The 27,946-nt window shown below is 36.2% G+C and overlaps 1 protein-coding gene across 1 annotated transcript; it reads right to left on the bottom strand.

Annotated features, from left to right (window-relative positions):
• Positions 1 to 5,251: 5,251 nt before the first annotated feature.
• Positions 5,252 to 10,114, bottom strand: LOC113306677 (serine/arginine-rich splicing factor SR45-like). The gene is made up of 12 exons (XM_026555582.1): positions 9,769 to 10,114; positions 9,113 to 9,181; positions 8,398 to 8,480; positions 7,831 to 7,877; positions 7,671 to 7,751; positions 7,442 to 7,586; positions 7,016 to 7,259; positions 6,842 to 6,907; positions 6,615 to 6,731; positions 5,876 to 5,939; positions 5,675 to 5,712; positions 5,252 to 5,593 (listed from the first exon to the last, which is right to left on the bottom strand). Exons 1-12 carry the CDS (start codon positions 9,960 to 9,962, stop codon positions 5,524 to 5,526), a joined length of 1,218 nt encoding a protein of 405 aa, XP_026411367.1. The 5' UTR covers positions 9,963 to 10,114; the 3' UTR covers positions 5,252 to 5,523.
• Positions 10,115 to 27,946: the final 17,832 nt, after the last annotated feature.

Raw genomic sequence — 27,946 nt, 5'->3', positions numbered from 1 at the left:
TGGAAGCGAAACAAGACATTGTGGAATCATAAACGATGAGACGAATATGTTTGTGACTACTTTTTATCTTACCTATCGGAGATTAAATCTCGAACAAATCTTAGAGAAGATAGAACTCAATACGATAGAACAAAGTAATATCAGAACACGCAACTACAGATAAAAAAGTTGGGTCTGGCTTCAGAATCCCAATGAAGTCTTTAAGTCGTTAACCTATAATGGTTTTAGGAAAAATCTAGGTTAAAGGAGAATCGACTCTAGTCGCAACTAGTATCACATAGGATTAGGTTTCCCAGTTGCTAGAGTTCTCCTTTATATAGTCTTCAAATCAGGGTTTGCAATCAATGCTGCCTTGGTAACAAAGCATTCAATATTCACTGTTAGATGAAAACCTGATTAGAGTCAAGATAATATGTTTAAACCGTTAGATCGAACTAGCTTGTTATACACAAATGAAATGTGACTTCATTTAAGTATTAGTAACCGCACCCAAACTTTTGGCTCAACAATAGTTAACCGAAGTTAGCCATATGAACACTTTCATATCAACCTTGTTCATCTTAATCACAACTAGTTCAAATGACTCAAATAAAACTAGTTATGGGGTTGTTCAATTTTTTATATTTTCATAGAAGTATACAAGACATAATTGAAGCAAAATCGATTTTGATTCACTCGAATCAATTCATGAACATTAAATCCACGGTTTGCAAAAGATTGCATTCTTTATCATATAAATGTATTTGTTCATGAACAAACCGATTTTAGAATTTAACCCACTCAAGTATACAAACGGGTACGCATACCTAAGTAGACGTACTTGGTTTGGGTTCGCCAGTATGCGAATGGGTATGCATACTTTCGAACGTGACCAAACTCAGTTGAATTCCTGGACTTGAAATTTTCAGCTGGTACGCATACGGGTATGCATACTAAGTTCCTGGACTTCAACTACCAAACCAGTATGCATACGGGTATGCATACTATGGTTCCCGAACTTTGAATAACTTGCAACAGTTAGCATACAAGTACGCGTATTGTGCTATATTTAGTCAATGGTTAGTCATTCTAAACTCCATGTTAATCATTCAAACATTCTTGGAAGACGAGAATAGTTGTCTCACATAAACTATTAGCTTCAAAGCATTTTTCAAGTGATCAACAGACCAATACGTAACATTCCGAGCCTACATCAAATGATTATCTCACACAAATCATGTAAGATGTTGCCAGGCGATTTTCACATGATTATCTTTTGACTTTCGTCAAGAATAAAGATGAACTTGGTTAAAACGAAAGCTTACCAACACATATTTCGAGAAATATATAAATGAGTTAAACTCAACTCGAAATATCAAATGTGTATAAAGTAAAGTCTATATAGCTATACGATTTTTATCTCAATAGGAGATAGAGTAGAAATAGACTTCTGAGTGATAGATGAGTTCAAGTCTTCACATACCTTTTGTTGATGAAGTTCCACAAGCTCCCCTTAGTATTTCTTCGTCTTCAATCGATGAACGTCGTGAAGTCTAAAGCTGAACTACACATTCTATCCTAATCTGAGACATAGCTATAAGTAGACTAGAAATCAAGACTTATAGTTTTGGCAACTAAACTTGACAAACAAGATTGAGATAGCAGCGCTTGTGAGTTCGATCGATCAGTGCTCTAACAGAAAGCTTACATGTTCCACCATCCATAAATTTAATAACACCACGCTTTGAACGAGTCATTATGTGGTTGAGTTTAATCGGCGATCAAATTTTTACGAATCGATAATTAATCACGATGATGAATTTTTTTTTCGCAGGAGGGGGAAGAGTTCGGCTAGAGGAGGAGGAAGAAGAAGAGATGTTAAGGGAAACTGATTTTGATTTTTTAGAAAACTAATTTTAGATTTTTGTACTAAGGGTATATAGGTAATTGAACTACCCATATGATACCCCTTATAAGGTCACACAAGATGGGACTATTGTTTTGTATGCCTAGAAAAATTTAGGTATGCCTAAAATCGGGGTTTCTTAAGATTGTTTTTGGAAAAACAATTGCATGGGCTCCATGCAGCGTTATTGGAAATTGTAAGTTCTACTTATTGGCCTATAGTCTTAGGGAAACAATTATTTATTTCTTTGTGCTTATAAATTTGGAATAAAAAAGAGTCCTTATATTATAGGTGTTCGACTTCCGAGTCGAATTTGGACTTACATAAAATTCCATGTTAAGTTAAGAAAATTTTAAACCAATTATACGTTGCCAAGCGTCCTCACCAAAACACTTGTTTCACAAAATTTAAAAATGCCTATTTTGATTAATAGGAAGCGAGTGTTTTCTCACCATTGGACGTGGGAGCTTTTTTTACCTAAGTCTTTAAGTCTTTACATATATAAACAAGTGGTTACTGCCTAATTTAAATCATTCTGTAATGTTTTTGAATTTGACACTGTTTTACGTTATTATATCTGTTCACAGATAACATTTATGCCTTTTTCTGGCCGGATATGGTATTGTCCTCGGCATCGGCTATTATTGCTTTTGGACCGTATAGGATTTACTGCTTTTGGACCGTTTATATGAATAAACCGCAGGGGTGGATCCCAAACTAATCAAGAAAGATTTACAATATTCTTTTTGTTTGATTGACAGGGGATTAAAATCGATCATGGATCTTGTTGCCTCTTCCGCACACGAAAAGGATTGAAAATAATGAGTGAAGATTGTACTTGAGGAGCTACAGCATGCTTGATAAGTTATGCCCGTTCGGTTGCATTGGATACCTAGAATATGTGTATCCTGCTGTGAGAATTCCAACGACATCATGGTAATTTTTTGTGGGAAATGAAGGAAACAACTGAAAGAAGAAGATATTAAAAAACAAAAAACAAAAAAAAAGGCGTATGCTGCTTTGCACGTCTGAGGCGTTGAAAAACTAACAAGAATTGGTGATTTTAAGGCCTTACCTTTCACCGTCTCCTCGGCTCCCAAAATGTTGGGCTTACGTAAAAATCATGATCACGGACTCATACCATCGTCATAACAGTAGCGGTCATTGCCGGTCTATAAGCCCTTTTAATATTAGAGTGATAATATCGTAGGATGTTGCAGGTGAAAGCATCACGAGTGGCCTTGTAACGGGCGGGGCAATAATAGTGGCCTGCGGGACCGTGATATTGCGAATTTGGTCTTGTTATGTCATCCCCGCAGTAAACGAACGTGAGAAGAAGGATTTGGTCAAAAAGTTGTGTGTACTATAGACCCCACGTCACCCCACCCACAAACATAAGTGGCGGTGTAGTAACAATAATACTAATCAAGAGATAAATTGATAATGAAAAACGGCGTGATCCGGTTAAGATAGGGTCAATAACCCCGTGATTGTCTCCGCCGATCCTAATTAAAAATGAAACGCTAGGCATCCCATGCCCATACTTGAAATGACAAAATAGGCACCGGGAAGAATCCAAATGATGTTTTTGATTGATTAAAAGAATAAAGAGTTAAAAAGAGGATCAACAAAAACGGCTATATTCTTAAAGATTAAATTTTGTTTTTTTTTTTCAGCTACGATCAGAGTGCCGTTGATCTATGGAATAAAGTTTGATTTTTGTAGTTTTTTTCCATTTCACTTCAGGGGAATCGACTGAGGCTTTCGAGACGAGAGGATCATCCACAGTAATTAGTGCGTATAAGATTTTGTAGTGCACGAGTAAATGTAACAGCGTTTTAAACATGTCCACAATGAAGCACAAATTAGTTCATAATATTGTATCTGGAACTATTCGGCATGCTGGGTATAGCTGGATTTTACAGGGCAAGTGCCCTACAAGATTTTGCATAGTGCTGCTGATTAGTTTCCCAATTAACACAGATTGTATCCAACCAAATCCTGCATTACTAAGCTGATAAGGGATGGGTTGTCCTAAGGGCTGTCAAAGGTGACAGACCTAATGACAGATACAAGATGAATTTTGAGGCCAAACGACTTGGATGATTATCATTAAGTGCTGGAACGAATAATTATCAGAATCTAATATGTCGCCTCAATTCAGATGCAGATATGCCCATGCGTATCTGGACTGGAGTATCTCTTTCGGGACAAATTTCCTAAATCAGATGAGATTAAACACCAAAAATTTTACACTCAGTACTTTGTTATCTCCCAAGTCTCACATCCCATAAAAATTTCTAGTTTGACCCGCTAGAGAAGAACTTAGAAACTACAATCTAGTAACATCAAACTCATAGACTAGACGATAAGTTATTGAAAAGTTCTAAACCACAAACTCTGTTCCAACCAAATTTCAGAGATTTTGTTGTCCAAAGTTGTGGTCCTTCAAAACGTGCCATGGTCAAGAATCCCCCTACTGCATTGACCGTTTTGCTTTGCGACCAGTATTGTCTGTTTCACCAAATAATAGGGACTTGTTTTCTCAAACTTGCCGACAACTCATTAAAAGCTCACTATGTACTATCCCTCCAGGGCCTAAGAGCATCCACAGTGGGCGAGTATAACCAAAAATTTGGGATGAGATCGTGACGCAGTGGGACGGAGTAAAGATCAAATCTCAGCCAAAGATCAAATTCCAGACCATATTTGGTCGCGACCAAATACCAAATCCTAATATAGTCGGGCGTAAATTTAAAGTACGCTTGTTGCTGGGCGTAAATTTAAAGTACGCTTGTTAACGGGCGGAGATTTAAATTACGCCCGATGAAAATTCAAATTAAAAAAAAAAAAAAAAATGAGGCGTAAACTTAAAGTACGCCTGTTGACAGGCGTAAACTTAAAGTCCGCCTGGTGATTGATTGGGCGGACATTTGAGATACGCCCGATGAAATTTTTTTGGGACGGATCTTTAAATTACGCGCGACCAAATTTTAATCGCCACCGTTACGTGACAACACGGACTAAACCCAAAATTTGATCTTTTTTTTTATCTTTGATCTTTGGTTTTGATCGCACCACTGCAGTTGCTCTAAAAAGGAATAACGGCTGGCAGCCTAGGGCCCTAGACAACAGCTAATGATCGTACTGCACACCAAAATAACGCAATCTTTCATAACAAAAGGAACCACCGATTAAACAGAAAATTCTGCACTTGATCTGGCCAAATCAAATCTATTAGCAGGGAAAATAGGAATCAGGAATGAAATGGGCGTACAAGTCACCTGATAAATAGATGCTAAACACATTAGCCACACACACCTTTGTGAATTTCTAAGCTACATCTTTTAAAATTTTACTGGAGTATGAAAATGAAAAGTGTCAGACGAAAAAATAACTGAAGAATAAATCATACAAACTTGATAGTGCAGGGCAGCTCCAATTAAACACTAGGAAAACTCGAGATAAACAACTACACTATTCCATTATTCCAGATCAATGTAGCATTGTCTACTCTAGATACAGTACTACTTCCATGTACTTTACAAATTTTAAATAACACCCAGCAACAAGATAGTAAAACACAATGGTAGAGAGAGACAGAAGGAAAGATCTACAGGTCCAAATCCACAAACTTCTCATGGTTTAGGAGGTGGTGAGCTGCTGCTACTGCTGCGGCTGCGGCTGCTGCTTCTTCCTCTCACAGGCCTACAATTCACATGATGATCATAAACAGACAACACAAATAAACAAACTACAGTAAAAAGAAGCAAGTAAACAAGTGCATACCTTCTTGGACTACGACTTCTGGAAATCCGTCTGACTCCCTGCACAATTACATTTCCAATATACAAAGTTAGACTATCATTGCAAGCTCAAGACTCAACCTTCGACTACGCTATTGGGTTAACAGAAAGCCCTAACCCCCATAAAGAAAATCTAACAGTATATAAATAAGTCTAATGCAGAAAACAAGACCACTAATAAAACCTTTCGAGGACACGGTGAAGCGGAAGATGATGAAGATCTCCCACGTCTTGGAGGAAGTCGGCCCCTGTTGTCCACATAGCAAAAGTGCAAGTAAAAAAGAATTAAAACGGGGATCATTCAATTAAGTTCCAGAAATCTAGCTAACAGCTATCAACAAGTACAAATTAAATTCCACCCATTTGTCATGCAGCTAGTCGAAAATGCTAAACTGATGTTCCTCCATTCAATTGTCGATTCGTACATCTTAATGAACATGTGCAAGTTCAATAACATGAATATAACTTCAATATGATAAATCCAGATGTGTAATATTATAAATGGGCAGAATGTTAACCTACTTATCCAGCTAATTAGCCAAGGCTGCTGAAAACCAAATCATAAGAAAAGAGGAAGTCGAAAAAATGTTATGCAGCATATGGTTAAAAGTTTGTAAGGTTCAATGAAAATAGAGAATATATGGTTAACTTTTTATATATACACGGACATGCTTCATTCAATTTATCAGCCCCATAACATGGACAAAATATCCCTATTCTCTAGCATCTCACAATAAATGATTGTAATTAGAAGTCGCCGTCAGGATTTGACAGGAAGCTAGTACATCTTCTTACATGCATTGAAGAACACTAGACCAAACTGATGGGGAAAATGGAAACAACTACATTTCATTAAAAGCTACATGCAGTTTAGTTGTAATAAATAAACTAGTGATTGAAACATCTGCTGGTCAAAAGTTTACCTGCGTGGCGAGATTGAGCGTGACCGTGAACGAAGAGGCCTGCGTATAGGAGAACGGCTACGTCGACGACCAACAGGTGATCTTCTAAGAGGACTACGTAGTCTTCTAGGAGGGGAACTGATAAAAGGAAAATCAATAAATAGTTGTAGCGAAATAATTACATGTCCCAAGTCCAAAAAATTGAAGCAAAATTTAGAACTTTGAACTCAAAGGCATGACAATCTTACCGTCGCCTAACTGGGATGGGAGAGCGCCTACGAACAGGACTGCCACGACCCCTTCGAGGAGAAGCACTATTGTAAAACAACAAAAATCAAACGCTTGAAGGGAAACCTCAGCTATAGAATAATAACAATAATGTAATAACGTAATAATAAATTGAAGTGAAGAAGATAGCCAACCGTGCAGGTGATCTATTATACCGCCTTGGAGGAGGGGATGGGGATCGCCTTCTGATAGGAGATGCAGGTCTCCTCCTGGGAGGGGATCCACGACGACCAACAGGAGAATCCATTCGCCGCCGCGGCGGTGAATCCACCCGTCGCCGAGGAGGAGTACCTGGTCGCCTTCGAGGAGAGTCACCTCTTCGGGGAGCTAGTGGGGATCTCCTACGTGGTGGTGAAAGAGGTTTCCGGCGCGGAGAAGCTGAAAGCAAGTCCACAAGAGAGAGCAACGGAAGTGAATACAAATTCTCATATCTGTCTATCTATCTATCTACATCTGTGTGTGTGTGTGTGCACGCGAGCGTGTGAGTCTGTGTATATATAAGCATATCTGATAGAATATTTCTCCTAAGGTAATATACGGGACCACATGAAGAAACCTACAATCTCTTTGTCTGTGTGGAGCATCCTTTTCAATGTCAACACCATCGTTCTTTTGAGAAGCAGGAACAGTCTTTGTAGGCGAGGAAACCTTCTGCCGTGGAGACAAGGTGAACCTTGCTCGAACAACATTTCCATCAATTTGTGCCTGGAAAGGAACAGCCATAGAACAAATAAGAACGACAAATTTTCTAACAACGGATATATTCGAGATATATGCTCAGTAGCTTACCCCATCCATGAAAAGAAGTGCTTTTTCTGCATCAGCTCTAGTCTTGTATTCAACATATCCAAATCCACGGGGAAGATTAACCTGCAAGCATAAAGAACTATTTCAACTGTCCAATGTTAAGCAGTAAAAGAAACCACAACATAAATTTCTTTGAACTTACACTACGATCAATTGCCAGCTCCACGTGTACAACTTCACCAAAGTTGCCTACAGGGTAAAGAAAAGCAAAAATTGATCAACTTCAATCGATAGGCTAAAGCTCAGATGGGCATTTCTTAAATCGAGTAGGTGCCATAACACATAACCTGGCTACTAGGTGATATATTGGCAACATTATTACTACATACACATTGGATGAAAACAAACATCGAATCAATATCAAATTCGAGAAATGCAAGTGTTAACTTTCCAAAGGGACCCGTAAACCGATGAAAAAAACTGTGGCAAACACTAAACTACAGATCTATAAAATGCTAATCAATTACTTAATTAGCACAAAGTCTCTTGATCAAACTCGCTTTTCCCATATTTTCTTACACACCCACCTAAGAAAGTCTAATATTAAAATTGAAGGGTTAAAAGAATTAAAACTTGCCTCGAAAGGAATGCTGAGCCAAGAAAAAAAATACATGCAATATTTGTTGCCAGGTACAATGTACAAAGAACTTGATGCAGTTATCACCAGATTATAATTTATTAAATCCAGATCACAAAGGATATGACTTACCAAAAATCTCCTTCAGATGTCCCTCAGTCACATTCCTAGTGAGCTGATCAACATGCAGCATTAAAGATTCTGGAGATGCTTTCCTGAAAACATGGTATGTTTTGTACAGCAAACTCAGCTTTATGTCAAAAATATCCTGATTTACTAGTTAATTTACTAGTCACACACACACCAAGTCATCAATTATGCTATTACTATCTTGTTTGCAGTATGAGTCACCTAAATTGAGTGTGCATACTGCAGTTGAGTATAGCTCATTCAACTCAGACAAATTGAGTATAGCTCAGTTGTTTGCAGTTAAATTGGATTTAAGTCACAATTCAATTTACTTGCAACAGTTGACAAGTGATAACCCACTGAAACAGTTTGCAATTTAAAGAGTTAACATGTGAAGCACTGAAGGCCAATACAACAGCATTTAGGTATATAAAAAACTTTACACAAATTAAATTCCTAGTCATACACATACCAAGTCACCAATTATTCTATTACTATCTTGTTTGCAGAATGAGTTGCCACTGAGTGTGCATACTGAGTATAGCTTATCAATTGAATGCATATATGAGTTGCCTAAGCTTCCATGGCAGAATCAAGATTGAATAATGTTGCACATTTGTAATGAAATGATCAATCTAATTGTAAGCAGAGGATTGTTATTAGAAGTCAAATTGCGCACCAAAGAGAAGACTAAAAAAAAACACAAATTAAAACACACCGAGGTGGTGGTGATCCACGTTTAGTTGCCGGTGCTGGAGAGCGACCTCTCCTACCTGCTCCCGGAGGACTGCACAAAAACAAAACAATAAGATATTCCATCAGACACTTCTCCAAACTAGTAAAACACTTTTCTTTTTGTTATTCAGAATTTAAAACAAGAGTATACAAAGACAGTGTGTCATGCATTGCTTCTCACTTAAACTTAGAAACTTAAAAGAGTTAAAATTTCATCAGCTTCATAATTTCTAACATACAAAAAAAACACAGGAAGAAATCGAAGAAGAGACCATCCCCCCTATAGATCTGATTACCTTAGTCGTAATAATTATTGAAAGTCAGAAGGGTCTTTATTCCATTATTTGTGGACTAAGTTCTTTCTTAACAACCAGAAAAAAAAGGGGGTAATTGCAGATAAATTCAACAAAACAGATAAACCTAAAACCAAAAATACACACAATAATCCTACAAACAACCCGAGAAAAATTACAAATCAACTAACCAAAAATCAAATTAGGTTTGTGTATGACTAAATGGCCTTCACAGGAGAACCCTAAGGTAATCTACAATCGAATGCCACAACCTCTAAAGAACACATTGACAAAACAATAATCAACACAAAGTAAATAAATCGATAAGAGTGATATGTGAAATAACCTTCTTCGCTGAGGAGGAGGGCTTCGACTGGGAGAACTACCACTTCTTGAACGAGAAGAAAACGAGGAGACAGATTTGGAACGGGAACGAGACCGTGAAGGGGAACGAGAACGAGATCGTGATGATGAACGAGAAGATGAACCAGAACCTGAAGATCCAGAGGATACTGGTCTACGTCGAACGGGGTTCGCCATGATCGAGCTGAATCCTGGTAGTAGCTCAAAACGCAAACCCTAGGAAAAACCCTATCCCTTGGAAAGAAGGGGGGTGAAGGGAAAAAAAGAAAGAAAAAGAGCTCGCGGGAGAAAAGTTGGGAACTGAGTTGGGGGTGTCACGTTTTGGTGTAATGGTAACGGTATCTATTTATGGCATTGTCATCCACATCCTTGCTATCGGCTGAAAAAATAGCACCCGAAGGTAGCATTCCCAGGCCTCAATCACAATGGCCAAACTAGTTTATTAAAAAAAAACACAATGGTGAGGGGAAATTAGGACGTTTGGTCTTCAACAGCTTAAAATGTTGAACACCAAGCGTGAGTGATACAAGGAGGATGGGAAGACAATCACTGATTAGACAAGTGTTCAACAACGTAAGCTAAACTCAATTGAAGTAAAAAAGACTTGAGTTTTCCTTAATTTTGAAGATTGTATTCTTGATAGCCAAGGAATAGGAGAATTATGAAATTACAGGGCATTGATCACAATGAAAGAGTCACCTTCGATTTTAGTTCTGAGAAGGATCATAGTTCTTGATACCGAAGAACCCTACCAAAGAAAGGTGTTGCTAAACCCGGATCCAATTCATAATTCACAATGAAATGTGTTTTTTTTTTTTTTTTTTTGCTTATTTTCGTAAGTTTTTTTCATGGAATTTTTATACTTGCCCGGGGAAAAAGAACTGAACCTTGAATCCTGATAACTTGCCTTAAACCCTTACTGATGGCCAGATCAATACCCAATAAAACTCCATAAGCTTTAGCTTTAATTGGGGAACTGAAAGCAAGCACTTTTATTTGACAATCATCAATCCTAGAGTGATGATTTCTTGTCACAGCGGCACATGCATACCCTATTGGACCAGTAACACCATCAAAATTGATCTTAGTTTTAGATTGAGTAGGGGGTGACCATTCTACTGCGTCAAAATATAGTAAATCTTGTTCAGTGGGTAAAACAGTAAGGTCCAGAACAGTGAGATTCAAATTGTACCAGTATGAAGCTTCCTGCAAAATCTTCTCCAGATTGATTTTAAATTTAATGAACATGATGTTATTTCTTGTTTTCCAAATAACCCATTGCAAACAAGCCCGCAATTTTATCTTAGATAAATCACCTCCTTCTAATAGCCATCTCTTGGTATATTGAAGGACATCCAGATTCATGCTCTCGTCTGTTCTGAAATTCAAAGGAGAACCAAATAAGAAATCCTGAGAGGCTAGACAATAAAGGAATAGGTTGTCCATAGATTCCACGACCCTATTACATAATCTGCACCCTTCATTGATGTCCTTCTAAAATTTTATAAGTATGTTGCCCACTGCAATCCCATTATTAAGTAATCTAAGAGAAACATATTAATATTTGGAAGGAATGACTTTCATCTGCTAAAATCTCTTCGATGGAAAATCTTCAGAATTACCAGTATATAAAGAAGTAGGAATTATGCCTTGGAGAATTTTGATGAAGGATTTTGTCGAAAAACTCTCATTAGGATGTTGAATCCATAAGAACTTATCCTTGTTGTCTTCTTCTTGGTTTGGTGATTTTGATGCGGTTTTTCTACTTCCCATCTGACTAGATTCTGTACGATAAGTTCACTGACATAAGTAGGACAACTAGAAGAGTTTAAGGTAGGAGTGGGTCTCATGTCATGAGTATTGGGTACCCAAGGATCAATATTTTATGTTTATCTTCTCTCCATTATTGATTACCCAGCAGCATCCATCTTTTATCTCACTCATGCAACTCAACATTATTGACCATATTGAGAAGCATTTTTCTGAACTTTTTTCACCATTGAAAAGCTGTCATACTGAAAATACTTTTCTCTCATGAGATGACACCATAAGAAACTATCATTTTATAGTAATTTCCAAATAAGTTTATCTATCATGGCTTTATTAATATGCTGTAATATTCTGATGCCTAGACCTCCAACGTCTTTTGATTGTTTAAATTTTTTCCAGTTAATAAAATGAGTTTTCTTTACCTCTCTAGAGTGACCCCACCAAAATTTCGCATAGTTATAGTAAGTATCTGCAATATCTTTTCTGGAATGAGTGAGGTAGCCATATGTAGTATGGATGTATGAGACCTATGACATGTTTGATCATAATAGTTTTGCCTGCATGCAAAAAATAGCTTCTTTTTCAACCTGCTAGCTTAGTATCGAATTATCAACTAGAAAATCATAGGAATCAATCTTGTAAGAAGATTTGAGAAGTTGATGACCAAGGTACTTATCATTGATTTGCATTTATTGAACTCCCAAAGCATTTGCAATTTCAGTTCTTCTATTTGTCCTGACACATTTACTGAAATGGATCGCCAATTTTTGCACATTTACCTGACCAAGAAGCATAAGTACTGAGGATTTGTTGCAGAGTATCAACCGTCTTCACATCAATATTTCCAATCATAATAAGATCGTCAATGAACATTAAGTGAGACACAGAAGGAGCATTACGACAAATATTTTTAGTCGTTGTATAAAACATTATTCTCCATAATGCGTATGAGCCATGATAAACCTTGAGTGCATAAGATAACGAGATATGGGGATAGTGGACATCCCTGACGTCATCCTCTTTCACCAGTAAAGAACCCCCCAACTTGTTCATTGATGACTATAGAAAAAGAAGCTATCGAAACACATTTAATGATAAGTTCATGGGCTTTACCTACATTACTAAAAGCTCTGAGGAAATGACTTAGAAATCTTCAGCTTACTTTGTCATAGGCCTTACTAATGTCAATCTTGGGAGAAAAATCCCCTATTACATACGATGAAGTAGACATGGTATGGAAAATTTCTTTAGCTGCCACAATATTAACAATGATCATTCTACCTGATGTGAATACAGATTCAGCATGGTCCAGTTGTTAAGGTTTTTCTTTAGTCTTTGAGCTAAGATTCTGGTAATCGCCTTATACGTAATATTGGTAAGAGCAATAAGTCTGAATTCAGAAGGTAGAGTTAGATGTTTTACCTTAGGAATCAAACTTATATTAATATGATTTAGACCTGGTGGCAGAGAAGTAGAGGAATGTTTGATAGTTTTAGTGACATCCACACCAATATAATCCCAGCAACGTTTGATGAAAATAATAGGCATTCCATCAGATCCTGGAGCTCAGAGATTCTTCATATGCTTGATAACACACCGGATATCTTCAAAAGATGGAAAACTAGCAATCATGTCATTTTTAGCAATATCTAATGTAACGGGATCTTGAAATCGGGTAGCATACATGTCTTAATTTGTATCCCTTTCGAATAGAGTGGAGAAGCGGTTAACTAGAATGCAACCACACCATCATCATTGGTGACCCAGCTATCATCAGAAAGCTGAAGGGAAGATATTTAGTTCTTTCTCCTTCTTTGGGTAGCTTCAAGGTGGAATATATTAGTAATTTTGTCTACATTGGGAATCCATTGAATTTTGCTCCTCAGCTCGTAATACTTATGTTGAACTTCATTTAGAGACTCAGTTTTGTCACAAATTACTTTTTATTGAATTCTAATATCACGTAAATGAGCTTCTTTTTGTAAGTTAATACGATCATTTTGGGTTCTTTTCACAGCCTGAAAATATTCCCAAGGGATTTCCTACTACACTTGTGAGGAGCTTTTCCAACCCCATCTAGTTTACTCATGTATCAATATGCTGAGAAAACGAAGCTTTAATAATAACATCATGAAATTCAGGGTGGTCCATCAAGTAAAACTCAATCTTATTTGAATGTTTTATTTTCCTTTTATTAGTTCTCCAAGTATTTAAAAGGATAGGCGTGTGGTCACTACTAATTCTAGGGAGATGAAGAACCTTATTATCTTTGAACATAAGCAGCCACTCATAAGTACACAAAGCTTTATCGAATTTCTCATATATAGGCTCATCCAAAGTTGCACAATTAAAATAGGACCTACATACCCCATATCAATTAAGCTTCTATCTTGAATAAAATCCATGAATTCATTGTTTGCAGAGTTTAAATTTTGACTACCACCATGTTTATCAGAAATATAACTAATAGCATTTCCGTATTTTAGAAGTATATCGAGAAAAGTTACGCCAAAATTCATTCCTCTTTTGATGATTAGGTGGACCATAAACACATAGTAAGTCTCATTCATTCTCTAGCATATTATGAATACGACAATGCACCATATTTTTATTAACATTAATAACTTCCAAGTTAATAGAATCATTCCATAAGATAACTATACCACCACTTTTACCAGTAGCGGGGACAAAACTGGTTGAATTTACCTCATTCAGTAATGTTCAGATAGAAAAACAATTTGGGTTTTACAAGCCCTGAGAAACGCCTTGAGATTACGGATTGTCGGGATGTTTCCAAAATCTCGACAGTTCCGGGAAAAAAAATAACATTGCTCTTGTGGCTGATTTTGGGCAGCCACCACACCTATTTGAGAGTTGTGAATTGAATGATTCTTCTTGATTGGAACATCAATTTTCATTGAGCAAGCATATTGTTTGGTTCCAATTGAGATTGCATCAGACTGTTGTGTGTGCTCTTCTTTTGAATTAATCCTTACTGATCTCTTCCGGCTCTTTTTCGCTTTCTTAGTTGAATCAATTGACGAAAACGAAAAAGATGATAATTTTTCTTCATCACTAAGGTTAACATTCGCCACTATCTGTTTAATTTTGAAATTACCGTTTATACTGAGAATTGAGGAAAGGCGTTGAGAAGAAGTTAAATTTTGCTTAGGGCTTCGGTTTTTCATTGTAAACTTTCATATGTTACTATTGGGATGGGTTGTTGGATAACTATCAGTACCTGGTAACTCAGCACTGATCACCGGTCAATTTCCTTTGGTAATAGATTTTGACTTTTACTTTCTACCCCTTTCTTATGTGTAACGTTAGTCTGAGAAGCCTTTTCTTGGATCATGTGGCGATGTTTCTGCCACTAAATTTTTACTCTTATTAACGTCATCATATTACAATTTTATACCTGTAACAACATCATTACCTTTATTATATTCAGAGTAGTGATCATTTCACCCTTCATTACTGTGGATGGTTAAATTTGGATAAGGGGCAGAAGTGTCACTTCAAGACCATAAGACAAAATTCAACTCTCACGGGAGAGCTTAAGCCCTTGGCTCTCAAGACACCCACAACCACGATTTCTAGTATCCATCCCTGCGAGATATTGCTGGTCGTGATGCCATGACTCCTAACATACATCCTCGATGAGATACTCCTGGTCAAGAATGTTCTATAGAGCGTAAAACGCCCCTGGATGACTTATGAACCAGAACATCCGTAATTTCAGTATGTCTTCGCGAGACAGCTGGTTGTGATGCCATGATTCCTAGTATATATCCTCAACGAGATACTGTTGGTCATATAGACTCTGTATATGCGTAAAAACGTCCCTAACGGACTTATTATTAGATCATTGCTCGGTATAACTCGCAAGTGTTGCTATCTCAAGATTGTTTGTCAAGTTTAGATGTCAAAACTATATGTCTTGATTTCTAGTCTACTTATAGCTATGTCTCAAATTAGGATAAAATGTGTAGTTGAGATTTAGACTTCACGACGTTCATCGATTGAAGATGAAGAACTACTAAAGGGATCTTGTGGAACTTCATCAACAAAAGGTATGTGGAGACTTGAACTCATCTATCACTCAGAAGTTTATTCTATTCTATCTCCTATTGAGACAAAAATCGTATAGTTGTATAGAATTTACGTTATACACATTTGATATTTCGAGATGCTTTTAACTCGCTTATATCTTTCTCGAAATATGTGTTGGAAATATTTTTGCTTTAACCACGTTCATCATTATTCTTGACGAAAGTCAAAAGATGATCATGTGAAAATCACTTAGTAACATCTTACATGAATCGTGTGAGACAATCATTTGATATAGGCTCAGAATTTTTCGTATTGATCATTCGATCACTTGAAAATTGCTTATACGCTAATAGTGTATGTGAGACAGCTATTGTCGTCTTCTAAGAATATTTCAATGATTGAAATGGGAGCTAAGAGCTAACATGTCTGGATACATTGCGGTTTGTGTACTTTGTGAACGAATTGTTTTGAAGGAATTCAGGACCGGAAGTTTGCATACCCGTTCACAAACTTATTCAACTGTTTAAGTCAGGGTACTTAAGTTTGCATACCTGTTCGCAAACTGATTTAACTTTTGAAGCCCGGAAACCAAATATGCTTACCCGTTCGTAAACGGTTTCAACTGAATTCGGTCTGGAGCTAAAGTTTGCGTACCTGTTTGCAAACTGTTGGCTTGTGACCAATGTACGGAACTTAAGTTCGCGTACCCGTTTGCAAAGTTTGGTGGTTCAAGTTCGTAATTCGGTTAAGTATGATTTCATACTCATGAACAAATACATTTATAAATTAAGGACTACAATTTTTGCAAACCGTAGCTAAAATGTTCATGAACTGATTCTTTTGAATCAATCCAATTTTGCTTCAACTGTGTCTTGTATACTTCTATGAGAATATAAACAATTGAACAAATCTATGAGTAACACAATTAGATTCATTTGATTACCAATTGATCTACAAGTGCTAAGATGAACAAGGTTAACAGAAAAGTGTTCATATGGATAACTTCGGTTAACTGTTATTGAGCCAACTCAATATACACGTTTAGGTAAGGTTACCCATATCTAAATAAAGGTATATCTCATTTGTGTATAACAATCTAAAGACGATCTAACGGTGGAAGATATTAACTGGAATCTTAAATCAGGTTTTTATCTAACGGTGAATATTGATTGCTTTGGTACCAAGGTAACATTGATTGCAAACCCTTATTTGAAGACTATATAAGGGAGAACTCTAGAAACTGGGAAACCTAATCCCCACACCTCCTGTGTGATACTAGTTACGACTAGAGTCGATTCTCCTTTAACCTAGGTTTTTCCTAAACCCATCATAGGTTAACGACTTAAAGACTTCATTGGGATTCTGAAGCCAGACCCAACTATTTTCTCTGTAGTTGCGTGTTCTGATCTTACTTTGTTCTATCGTATTGAGTACTATCTTCTCTAAAATTTGCTCGAGATTTATCTCTGATAGTAAGATATAAAAAGTAATCACAAAGCTCTTCGTCTCATTCTTTGTGATTCCAAAATAACTTCTACTACCATATAGTTAAGTTATTGTGAGGTGATTGATATTACTAGGTTGTTCTTCGGGAATATAAGACCGGTGTATAAATTGGTTCTTGTTCACCTTGATTTATCAAAAGACGGAAAAAAAACTTCGTAGGTATTTCTGTGAGAGACAAATTTATCTATTCTAATAGGCTCTTCTGTGTGAGATAGATTTGTTTATCAAGTCTTCTACTTTGGGTCGTAGCAACTCTTAGTTGTGGGTGAGATCAGCTAAGGGATTCAAGTGCGTAGAGTCCTGATGAGATTCAGAGGCGTAAGGAATGCGACCGTACCTTAATCAGTGTGACATTGGTTAGGGCTCAACTACATTCCAGTCTGAAGTTAACTTGTAGTAGGCTAGTGTCTGTAGCGGCTTAATACAGTGTGGTATTCACATCTGGACTAGGTCCCTGGGTTTTTCTGCATTTGCGGTTTCCTCGTTAACAAAACTTCGGGTGGCTATGTTATTTATTTTCCGCATTATATTTTCTACATAATTGAAATATGACAGGTTGTATGTAGTTCAATCAATTGTTAAATCCAACCTTTGGTTGTTGATTGAAATTGATTGACACTTGGATATTGGTCTTTGGTACCATCCAAGTTATTTTTCATAGTGATCCGACTCATAGATTTCTATTTGTTCGATTGCAGATTGATCTGAGAAATTGAGAAACAACTCTTGGATATATTTTCCCTGATTGAGTCTGACAGTCTAGTTGATTCTCTTGGAATTATACTGGAGTTAGTCCATACAAATTTCCTAAACGAAATATTGGGTATAGTTGTTGGACCCCCGCCTTTTCAATTGGTATCGGAGCAGGAAAACACGTTTAAGACCATACAAGTCTGTGTTTGTAGCAATCTGACTCTATGGATAAAAATAAAATCTCTATAAACATATCACCAGTGTTCGACGGCTCGAATTACTCATGGTGGAAAAATGCTATGTGTGCCTTTCTTCAAGCACGTGATTTTTAATCATGGGTTCGTGTAGTTAATGGTTATGATCCTCCGGTTGTTACAGAAGGCGATGTAATTGTTCCAAAGGATATTGGTGTATATGATCCTGCCGAGATTCTCGTTGCAAAGCAAAATTCTGACGGATTAAATGCTATCATCCATGCCATTACCCCATATCTTCAGCATTATGTCACTGTGTGCACTAAGTCTAAAGATGCTTGGGATATCTTAGAAACTGTATTTGAAGGAAATTCCTCTATGAAAGAAGCTAGGCTTCAAAACCTAAATTATGATTGGGAAAACCTTCGTATGGTTGATGAAGATTCTTTGATGAGTTTAATCACAAAGTGTCTAAAATTGTTAATACATCTTTTGCATTGGGTGAGACTATTCTTGAAAAGGACATTGTGATGAAAATTCTCAGATCGTTGCCAGCCAGATACGATTCCAAGAAACATGCCATCGTTGAAGGAAATAACCTTGACACTCTTTACTCTTGTTGGAAAGTTAAAGATCTTTGATCATGAGTATACATCCAAATATGGGAAGGATATTGCTTTCAAATCACAAAAGAACACTAAATTGCTTGACAAAATTAAAAGTGTTGGCAACTATGTAGTTGATCCTATTGAGACTGATTCATCAGATGAAGATCTTGACAACTCAGTTTCACTGTCACAAGAGAGTTTAGAGATCTTCTTTTGAAGAGAAGTAAAAGGTTCATCAGAGATAAACCCAGGTCATCAGTCAAACCTCATGACCGTGCCCCTCCTAAAAACAGGGACACTGTCGATACTGATGATGAGGATATGCCACAGTGCTTCAAGTGTAAAGGTTTTGGTCATTTTTCTAATGAGTGTCCAAATCATAGAAAATACACTGGAAATAAAGGTCTTGCTGCAAACGATGATGAAAAGTCAAGTGTTGCACTCCTTAATGAAAATATTAACTTTGATAATTGTATCAATACATACATCAATCTTGATATTCTTCCTGGAGAAACTTTGTCAACCACTATGGAGGATAAAATGGATTTTTCCCTATCTATTGAAAATTCTATTTCACATGTTTCAGATACCTCGGTTTGTTTAGCAGCGTGCTCAGCTGTGGTGTCTGAACCGTCCTGCACATTGACATATTTTTATTGTACTTTTAAGGGTCTGAACTCTCTAAGTGATACAAGTACAAGCATAAAATAAGATATGTCAACAAACTTCAACGGAGAGCAAATCGACTAGCAAACAAGCTCAAAATTGTCCAGAAGTCTAATTCATCTGAGGTATGTAAACTCAATACTTTTCAGAAAAAGTTAATTCCTAAAGAAAAAATTGGACCCCCACGAAAAAGTACAAGGTCGAAACTTTCTGTGAAGAAGAGTATTAAGAATTCCGTGCAAGAAGTGTATGGTGGACAAATTATTGTTCACCCCAGCACAGCTTAATTATGTTGAAGGTACATATTGTCTCATGTGCCTGATTTCAAAAGAGACAAGAGATGAACACATATCAGACTTTAGGAAAAGAAATTTTTTATTTTTATTTTTCTTTCCCTTTGTTTTCCGGAAGTCTATTGATCTTTTCATATCATAAATTGGTATTGAAAAGATTTTCCTTTTTGGTCATTGAAAGAGGGTTAAAATCGAAAATTCTACCTTCTTTAGGGTAATGGATTGGTCGTACGTGAATCCTATTTTGTATTAGGTTCTGTAACCCTACATTCCTTTTTCCTTCCCTGAAAACTCTTTTTATCACAAAATTACCTTGTAGAGCTTTAATTGTGTATTTCTTTCGCAATTCCATATCTGTATAGAGACTCCATGAAAAAACGGGGGTCTAACAACCTCACCCAATATTTCACTTAGCAATCTGTATGGACTAACTCCAATATACTTTCAAGAGAATCAACTAGACAGTAAGACTCAATCTTAATAATAAGTATATCAAAGAGTTATATCTCAATTTCTCAATTCAATCAACAATCAAACAAACAGTAATTTGTGAGCCTGGTTGAATATAAGAGAAATAACTTGAATGGTACCAAAGACAATGTTCAAGGATCAATCAATTTCAATCAATAACCAAAGGTTGGATTTACCTATTGATCGATTCAACCCACAACCTGTGATATTTCAATTATGTAACAAAATATAATGAGGAAAATAAATAACACAGATACCAGAAGTTATGTTAACGAGTAAACTGAAAATGCAGAAAAACCCCGGGACCTAGTCCAAATTTGAAAACCACACTGTATTAAGCCGCTATAAACATTAGCCTACTCCAAGTTAACTTCAGACTGGAATGTAGTTGATCCCTAATCAATCTCACACTGATCAAGGTACAGTTGCGTTCCTCACACCTCAAGAACCACACCGGATTCTGCGCACTTGAGTCCCTTAGCTGATCTCACCCACAACTAAGAGTTTCTACGACCCAAAGTCGAAGACTTGATAAACAAATTTGTATCAGACAAAAAAGTCTATTCAAATCTGTCTCCCGCAGAAATACCTACGAGTTATGTTTCGTCTTTTGATAAATCAAGGTAAACATGAACCAATTGATAAACCGGACTTATATTCCCGAAGAACAGCCTAGTATTATCAATCACCTCATAATAATCTTAATCGATTAACAAAACAAGATATCGTGGAATTAAAAAAGATGAGACGAAGGTGTTTGTGACTACTTTTCAATCTTACCTACCGGAGATAAGATCTCAAGCAAATCTTAAAGAAGATAGTACTCAATCACGATAGAAAACAGCAAGATCAGAACACGCAACTATGGAGAAAATAGTTGGGTCTGGCTTCACAATCCCAATGAAGTCTTCTAGTCGGTAACCTCGTGAAAAACCTAAAGTTAAAGGAGAATCGACTCTAGCTTGTGCAACTAGTATCACACATGAGGTGTGGGGATTAGGTTTCTCAGTTGCTAGAGTTCTCCTTTATATAGATTTCAAATCAGGGTTTGCAATCTAGGTTACCTTGGTAACAAAGCATTCAATATTCATCACTAGATGAAAACCTGATTAGATTCAAGCTAATACCTTTCAACCGTTAGATCGAACTTAGCTTGTTAGACAAAAAAGAAATGTACCTTCATCTAGGTTTGAGTAATCGTACCTAAACGTGTACACTTAGTTGGTTCAAAAATAGTTAACCAATGGTTAGCCATATGAGCACTTTCATATCAACCTTATTCATCTTCACCATAACTAGTTCAAATGACTCAAATGAAACTAGTTAGAGAGTTGTTCAATTACTTAGATCCCATAGAAGTATACAAGACACAATTGAAGCAAAATCGATTTTGATTCACTCTAATCAATTAATGAACATCATAGCCACGGTTTGCAAAAGATTGCATTCTTTATTACATAAATGTTTTAGTTCATGAATAAACCGATTTTAGAAAGTAACCTACTTAAGTATGCAAACGGGTACGCATACCTAAGTTCCCGGACTGAGTTTGGTACGCGTACAGGTACGCATACCAATTCACACTTCCAAACTCCAGCAGAAATTTACGGAATCCAAACTTCCGCCAGTACGCGTACGAATACGCATACCTTAGTTCCGAACTTCCAACAACCAACCAGTACGCGTACGGGTACACATACTTAGGTTCCCGGTTTTGGATTTTACACAAATGTGAATACACACTATGTTTATAACCAAACATGGTTACTTGTTCTAAACTCTCATTTCAATCATTGAAACTTTCTTAGAGGATGACATTTGTTGTTATCCACAAACTATTAGCATCGAAGCGATTTTCAAGTTATTGAAATAATCAATATGACTTTCGTCAAGAGTAAAGATGAACTTGGTTAAAGCGAAAACTTACCAACACATATTTCTAGAAATAGATAAGTGAGTTAAACTCAGCTCGAAATAAAAAATGTGTATAATTGAAGTCTATATAGCAACACGACTTTTGTCTCAAATAAGAGATAGAATAGATATACTTTTGAGTGATAGATAAGTTCAAGTCTCCACATACCTTTTGTTGATGAAGTTCCACAAGTTGCCTCGAGTAGTTCTTCGTCTTTATTCGATGAACGTCGTGGAGTCTAAAGCTCAACTACACTTATTATCCTAATCTGAGACTTAGCTATAAGTAGACTAGAAATCAAGACTTATAGTTTTGGAAACTAAACTTGACAAACAAGCTTGAGATGGCAACATTTGCGATTTCTTCCGAGAAGTGCTCTAACAATCTCCCCCTTTGTCAATTTTAGTGACAAAACTATCAATACACATGGAATACAAAATAAATAAACTTTGTAGATTTTCATCCAAATGCTTGATCTCCTTGGTTCTTCAACATTACTCGAAATCTTCGTCACTTCCAAGTACTCCAATGATTCAAAATGTGTTCAACTCAGCATCATCGTTGTTGAAGATCCATAGCTATAAGAATGAGGAAACAATAGCTCTCAATCATTGTTATACAGTGTCATAATATTATTACACAACATCAAAGTTCAATTGTATCACAACTTCGACAACAATACTATGGTGATATATATCATTCCCCCTTAATCAATACTTCATCTCACATGAAAACTACTGCCGCTTACATAATGGTCCGTAAACCATATGTATTTGTAGTGTGAACTACACATTAATTCTCCCCATTTTTGTTAATAAAATTGGCAAAGGTACGCAAATTAGTGGGATCTGAATGAAATTTCCATAGAGACACTTCATGACCAAAAAAGAAGCACATATCAACTTGTTTAAATACAATCATATAACCGAAACTAAATGCATTCATCAAGGAGTTTATAAAGATACAAGATAATCCCTATAATATTCCACAGCCATACTCCCTACAAAGATTTGGAAATAAGCACAAGTTCTAGTAAGAACTCTCCCCCATAAAATGCCATGACAAAAGGAACAACAAGAGCGACCTTGCTTTTACAACAAAAGAAGGATTTCTTTGGACATTAACAAATCTCAAGAAACATGAATTTTGTATTGAAAATACTCAATTAAATTAACCACGAGAGAACCCATGATTAATTTAATCGGAAATGCTTACATAAGAAAACTTACGGAGCCGCACAATATTTACACAAAGATGTGGATCCGGGAAAGACCAATACTGCGGAATATTCAAAGATTCATTCTATTTTTCATCACTATTTGCGTAGATACGTATAATAGACTTAATCTTTGTAAACAAAAGTTCATCTTATCTTCCATCAATATTTGCATAATGACATAATAGGCTTAACTTATGTTTTTCCAAAGTCCATTCTATCTTTTATCAATATTTGCATAAAGACATATGAAAGACTTAACTTTTGACCATGTATGGGATAATCATAGTTCACGAACGTAAACACACATATCCCATAACAAGTTGCAATACTAAAACCATAAAGATTAATACTGCAAAATCATCTTCCGAATAAACTTTAGAATTTAAATAAATAGATCTACAAACATTGCAAGATGAAAAATCATTGGAAATACCTATGTGTACTCACAATAATTGTTATTCCAAACCCTAGTTATCCTTTTTAAAACATAAGAATAAATTCTCATAAGAAGTTTCCTAGAAATAATATCAAGTTTCTTTGATAACATCATACCTTTGAAAGGGTCCATCATAAAAAGTATCACTGATATCCTTGATTCTTTTGACCGTTGAGACACCATGTTCATGGGTGAGAACATTAACTTTGCAATCAATAATGCGAGCAAGATGCCTGGCTTTAACGCAATCCATGATGAGTTTCTTCTGATTTCTGATCAAGGTGTTTTGATTTTCAAGGATTTTGGCCTGACCATCAATAAGCTGATTTATTTGCAGTTGAAGATTTGCAAACTCGACCCTAGATTCATTCTGAAAAAGAATTAAATCCTTGACAGATTCTCCAACCCAGGAGTTGTACTCTTTCCTTTCAATCATCATTTTCAAGACAAGTTCTTGAACAGAATCACATCCTTTAGAGTCTTCTTCCATCTCAAAATTCACAAGGTCTTGAGGAGTTTTCCATACTTTTTTTTCAGGGAAGGGAAAATAATATAAGATATATATATATATATATATATATATATATGTTTTCAAACAAGAGAGGGACAATCTTGTTGTGGAAACCCTAAAACTCCTAAGAGAGACACGGGCGTTCGTGGACTAGTTGAAAATAACAGATCAGAAAAGAACCAAGAAGAAAAAAAATACTCTTTGTTTTCATATATCCCTCATCATCATGACTCAATAATTAAAAATTTAATCAGAGCATAAGAAAGGGATACTGAGCAACAAGGAGTCAAGAAGTGACTCTATTTTCACATTAAAAGAAAACAATATAGTCACACACAATACAAATGGAAAACTACAGTAGACTTGAGTATCTCCTAAAAGTCATTCTTGCATCTCTCAAGTTAGATACATGAATGAAATTGCCTACAATTAGGTAGTCAAGTGAGATGTAATCATACTATAAATATTGAGAGATGAGTTGTAAATTCCATCTGAAAGTTTGAACCTGGTATTTCTTATCTTCTTTCGGTTATTTCTTATTTCAGAAGAATTCAACATAACCTTGTTAGGTGATCCATCAGAGAAATTTTTCTGAGGAATAAGTCTAGGACCTCTAGAGATTGGTTCCATAGGATTAGAGGATACATGTCTCCACCATATATACTTAGATTTTCCAGACTTATTCTCATAAATACAGGGAATGTGTATTTTCGTGGTGTAAGAATTTTTACCATACGGAGGGACTCAATTCCTATGGGGATTTCGAGATGAGTGACCATTGAAATCCATTTTATGAGAGTCCTGTTTTTTTTTTGCATGAATGAAATCCCATTGTAGTGATCATTAGAGAGTTTACTCTGTCGATAGTAAAAAGAAGTAGATTTTGAAGACCAGAAATCTGTTTCTTTCTAGCAAAACAATGTAAAACATGATGATTTTTTCCCCCACAGAAGGAACGAGTTTGTGGAAGAGAGACATTGGTAGGCACTTGTTTTAAGTTCATAGCCCTATTAGAAGACTGCAAGAAGCACGAATATTTCTTAGCAGAAACTTCCTTTGGAGAACTTCTCTTCGTGTAATGCAATTTCACATGAGGATTAGCGATTGGAATAGAAGAGCATTTTATCATGCAGACAAAGTTTTCCTTTTTCAGGGAATTGCACTATTTCTGGGTTAAGATAAGAGACGCAACCGGTCTTTCTTTTTCAACACGAAAAATGTTCAGATCGAATGAATGAGTCTCGATCAAACGTATTTCTCTGACTGAACTTTCTTTAACAATATTCCCAAGAGTACTAATCCTTTCACGCTGTAGAGCAGTTTCTTGAACGAGTTTCTTGATATTGTTAAAGAAGGATTCGGTAATATAGTAGAGTTCCCGTTATTGACCAAAAGACTTTTCAAATTCATCCAGGATTTGATCGTGATTGTAAAAATTAATCGACTCAGCCGAATTTTTTTGAGTTATGGTGAAATTCCTTTTAGCTTCTGTCATAATATCAACTGTCTCGTTTTTTCCTCGGGATTCGGAAGAATCAAATAAGGAGTTATCCTTTGAGGGAAGCCCGAGAAATTTGACATGGTTAAAAGCATTAGAAAACATATTATTTATGCGTAACATGGAGATAAACTTCTGTCCACATAGTCAGATCGCTACAAACACAAACTTATGAGTTCTTAAACGTGTTTGTCTTCTCTGATACCAATTGAAAAAGTGGGGGTCTAACAACCTCACCCAATATTTCTCTTAGCAATCTGTATGGACTAACTCCAATATACTTTCAAGAGAATCAACTAGACAGTCAGACTCAATATTAAGAAAAAGTATATCAAAGAGTTATATCTCAATTTCTTTATTCAATCTGCAACCAAACAAATAGTAATTTGTAACCTTATTGAATATAAGAGAAATAACTTGAACGGTACCAAAGACCAATGCTCAAGGATCAATCAATTTCAATCCACAACCAAAGGTTGGATTTACCAATTGATTGATTCAACGCATAACTTTTGATATTTCAATTGTATAATAAAATATAATGCGGAAAAGAAATAAAACAAACACTAGAAGTTTTGTTAACGAGGAAACCACAAATGCAGAAAAACCCCGGGACCTAGTCCAGATTTGAACACCACATTGTATTAAGCTGCTACAGACACTAGTCTTCTCCAAGTTAACTTCGGGTTAACTTCAGACTGCAATGCAGTTGAGCCCTAATCAATCTCACACTGATCAAGGTACAGTTGCGTTCCTTACGCCTCAAGAACCACGCCGGATTCTGCGCACTTGTTTCCCTTAGCCGATCTCACCCACAACTAAGAGTTGCTACGACCCAAAGCCGAAGACTTGATAAACAAATCTGTATCAGACAAAAAAGTCTATTGAATGGATAAATATGTTGCCCATAGAAATACCTACGAGTACTGTTCCGTCTTTTGATAAATCAAGGTGAACATGAACCAATTGATAAACCGAACTTATATTCCCGAAGAACATCCTAGTATTATCAATCACCTCATAATATTAATCGATTAACGAAACAAGATATTGTGGAATCACAAACGATGAGACGAAGGGATTTGTGACTACTTTTCAATCTTACCTACCTGAGATAAAATCTCGAGCAAATCTTAAAGAAGATAGTACTCAATCATGATAGAAAACAACAAGAGTAGAACATACAACTACAGACAAAATAGTTGGGTCTAGCTTCACAATCCCAATGAAGTCTTCAATTCGTTAACCTACATGGTTTCGTGAAATACCTAAAGTTAAAGGAGAATCGAATCTAGCTTATGCAACTAGTATCACACAGGAGGTGTGGGGATTAGGTTCCCAGTTGCTAGAGTTCTCCTTTATATATATTTCAAATCAGGGTTTGCTATCTAGGTTACCTTGGTAACAAAGCATTCTATATTCACCGTTAGATGAAAAACTGATTAGATTCAAGGTAATATCTTTCAATCGTTAGATCGAACTTAGCTTGTTACACACAAATGAAATGAACCTTTATTTAGGTTTGAGTAATTGTACCTAAACGTGTACACTTAGTCGATTAAACAATAGTTAACCAATGGTTAGCCATATGAGCACTATCAACCTTATTTATCTTCACCATGACTAGTTCAAATGACTCAAATGAAACTAGTTAGAGAGTTGTTCAATTGCTTAGATCTCATAGAAGTATACAAGACACAATTGAAGCAAAATCGGTTTTCATTCACTCGAATCAATTCATGAACATCATAGCCACGGTTTGCAAAAGATTGCATTTGATGGGCTGTCGTAGGCTCAACAAATTAATAAATATATTTCCCAATAATTAACTGGTAATATAGCGGTAGTAAGATATCGTTCCCAGAGAGAGCTGTGTAATTGATAGGTTATTTTTATTAGCAAAATAAAGTAAATAACAAAGGGGGATTGGTTTTAAGATAATGGAAAGACAATAAAGAAGAAAGGAATGATTAAGGAATCATTCGCCGTTACCAAACGATAATCGGATTAATATACTTATCTATATTCCGTTAGAACCGTTCATCACCAACCGTAGAATAGCAGGTACGCTTATCTATCCCCAAAACTCCTTGTATCACCGAATAACAGGTACTCTTAGTCACCGTATTCTCTCCAACTGAGCCGCCTTGAGGTACGCTTACAAGGTGTAACTCAATAGAACGTTTTAGAGTTTGTGAATTTAGGTTTGATTCCAGCAGTTAAACTCAGTACGCTAGGTTCACTTACTGGTGTTGTTTCCACACACGATTGCTTTATAAAATCCTTTTACAAGGTCTCATGTTTTCTACTTGTGTAGGAGATGCACGA

This window comes from Papaver somniferum, chromosome 8 (assembly GCF_003573695.1).
Source record: "Papaver somniferum cultivar HN1 chromosome 8, ASM357369v1, whole genome shotgun sequence".
Classification (NCBI taxonomy): Eukaryota; Viridiplantae; Streptophyta; class Magnoliopsida; order Ranunculales; family Papaveraceae; genus Papaver; species Papaver somniferum.
This window is presented reverse-complemented; position numbering and strand designations above follow the sequence as displayed.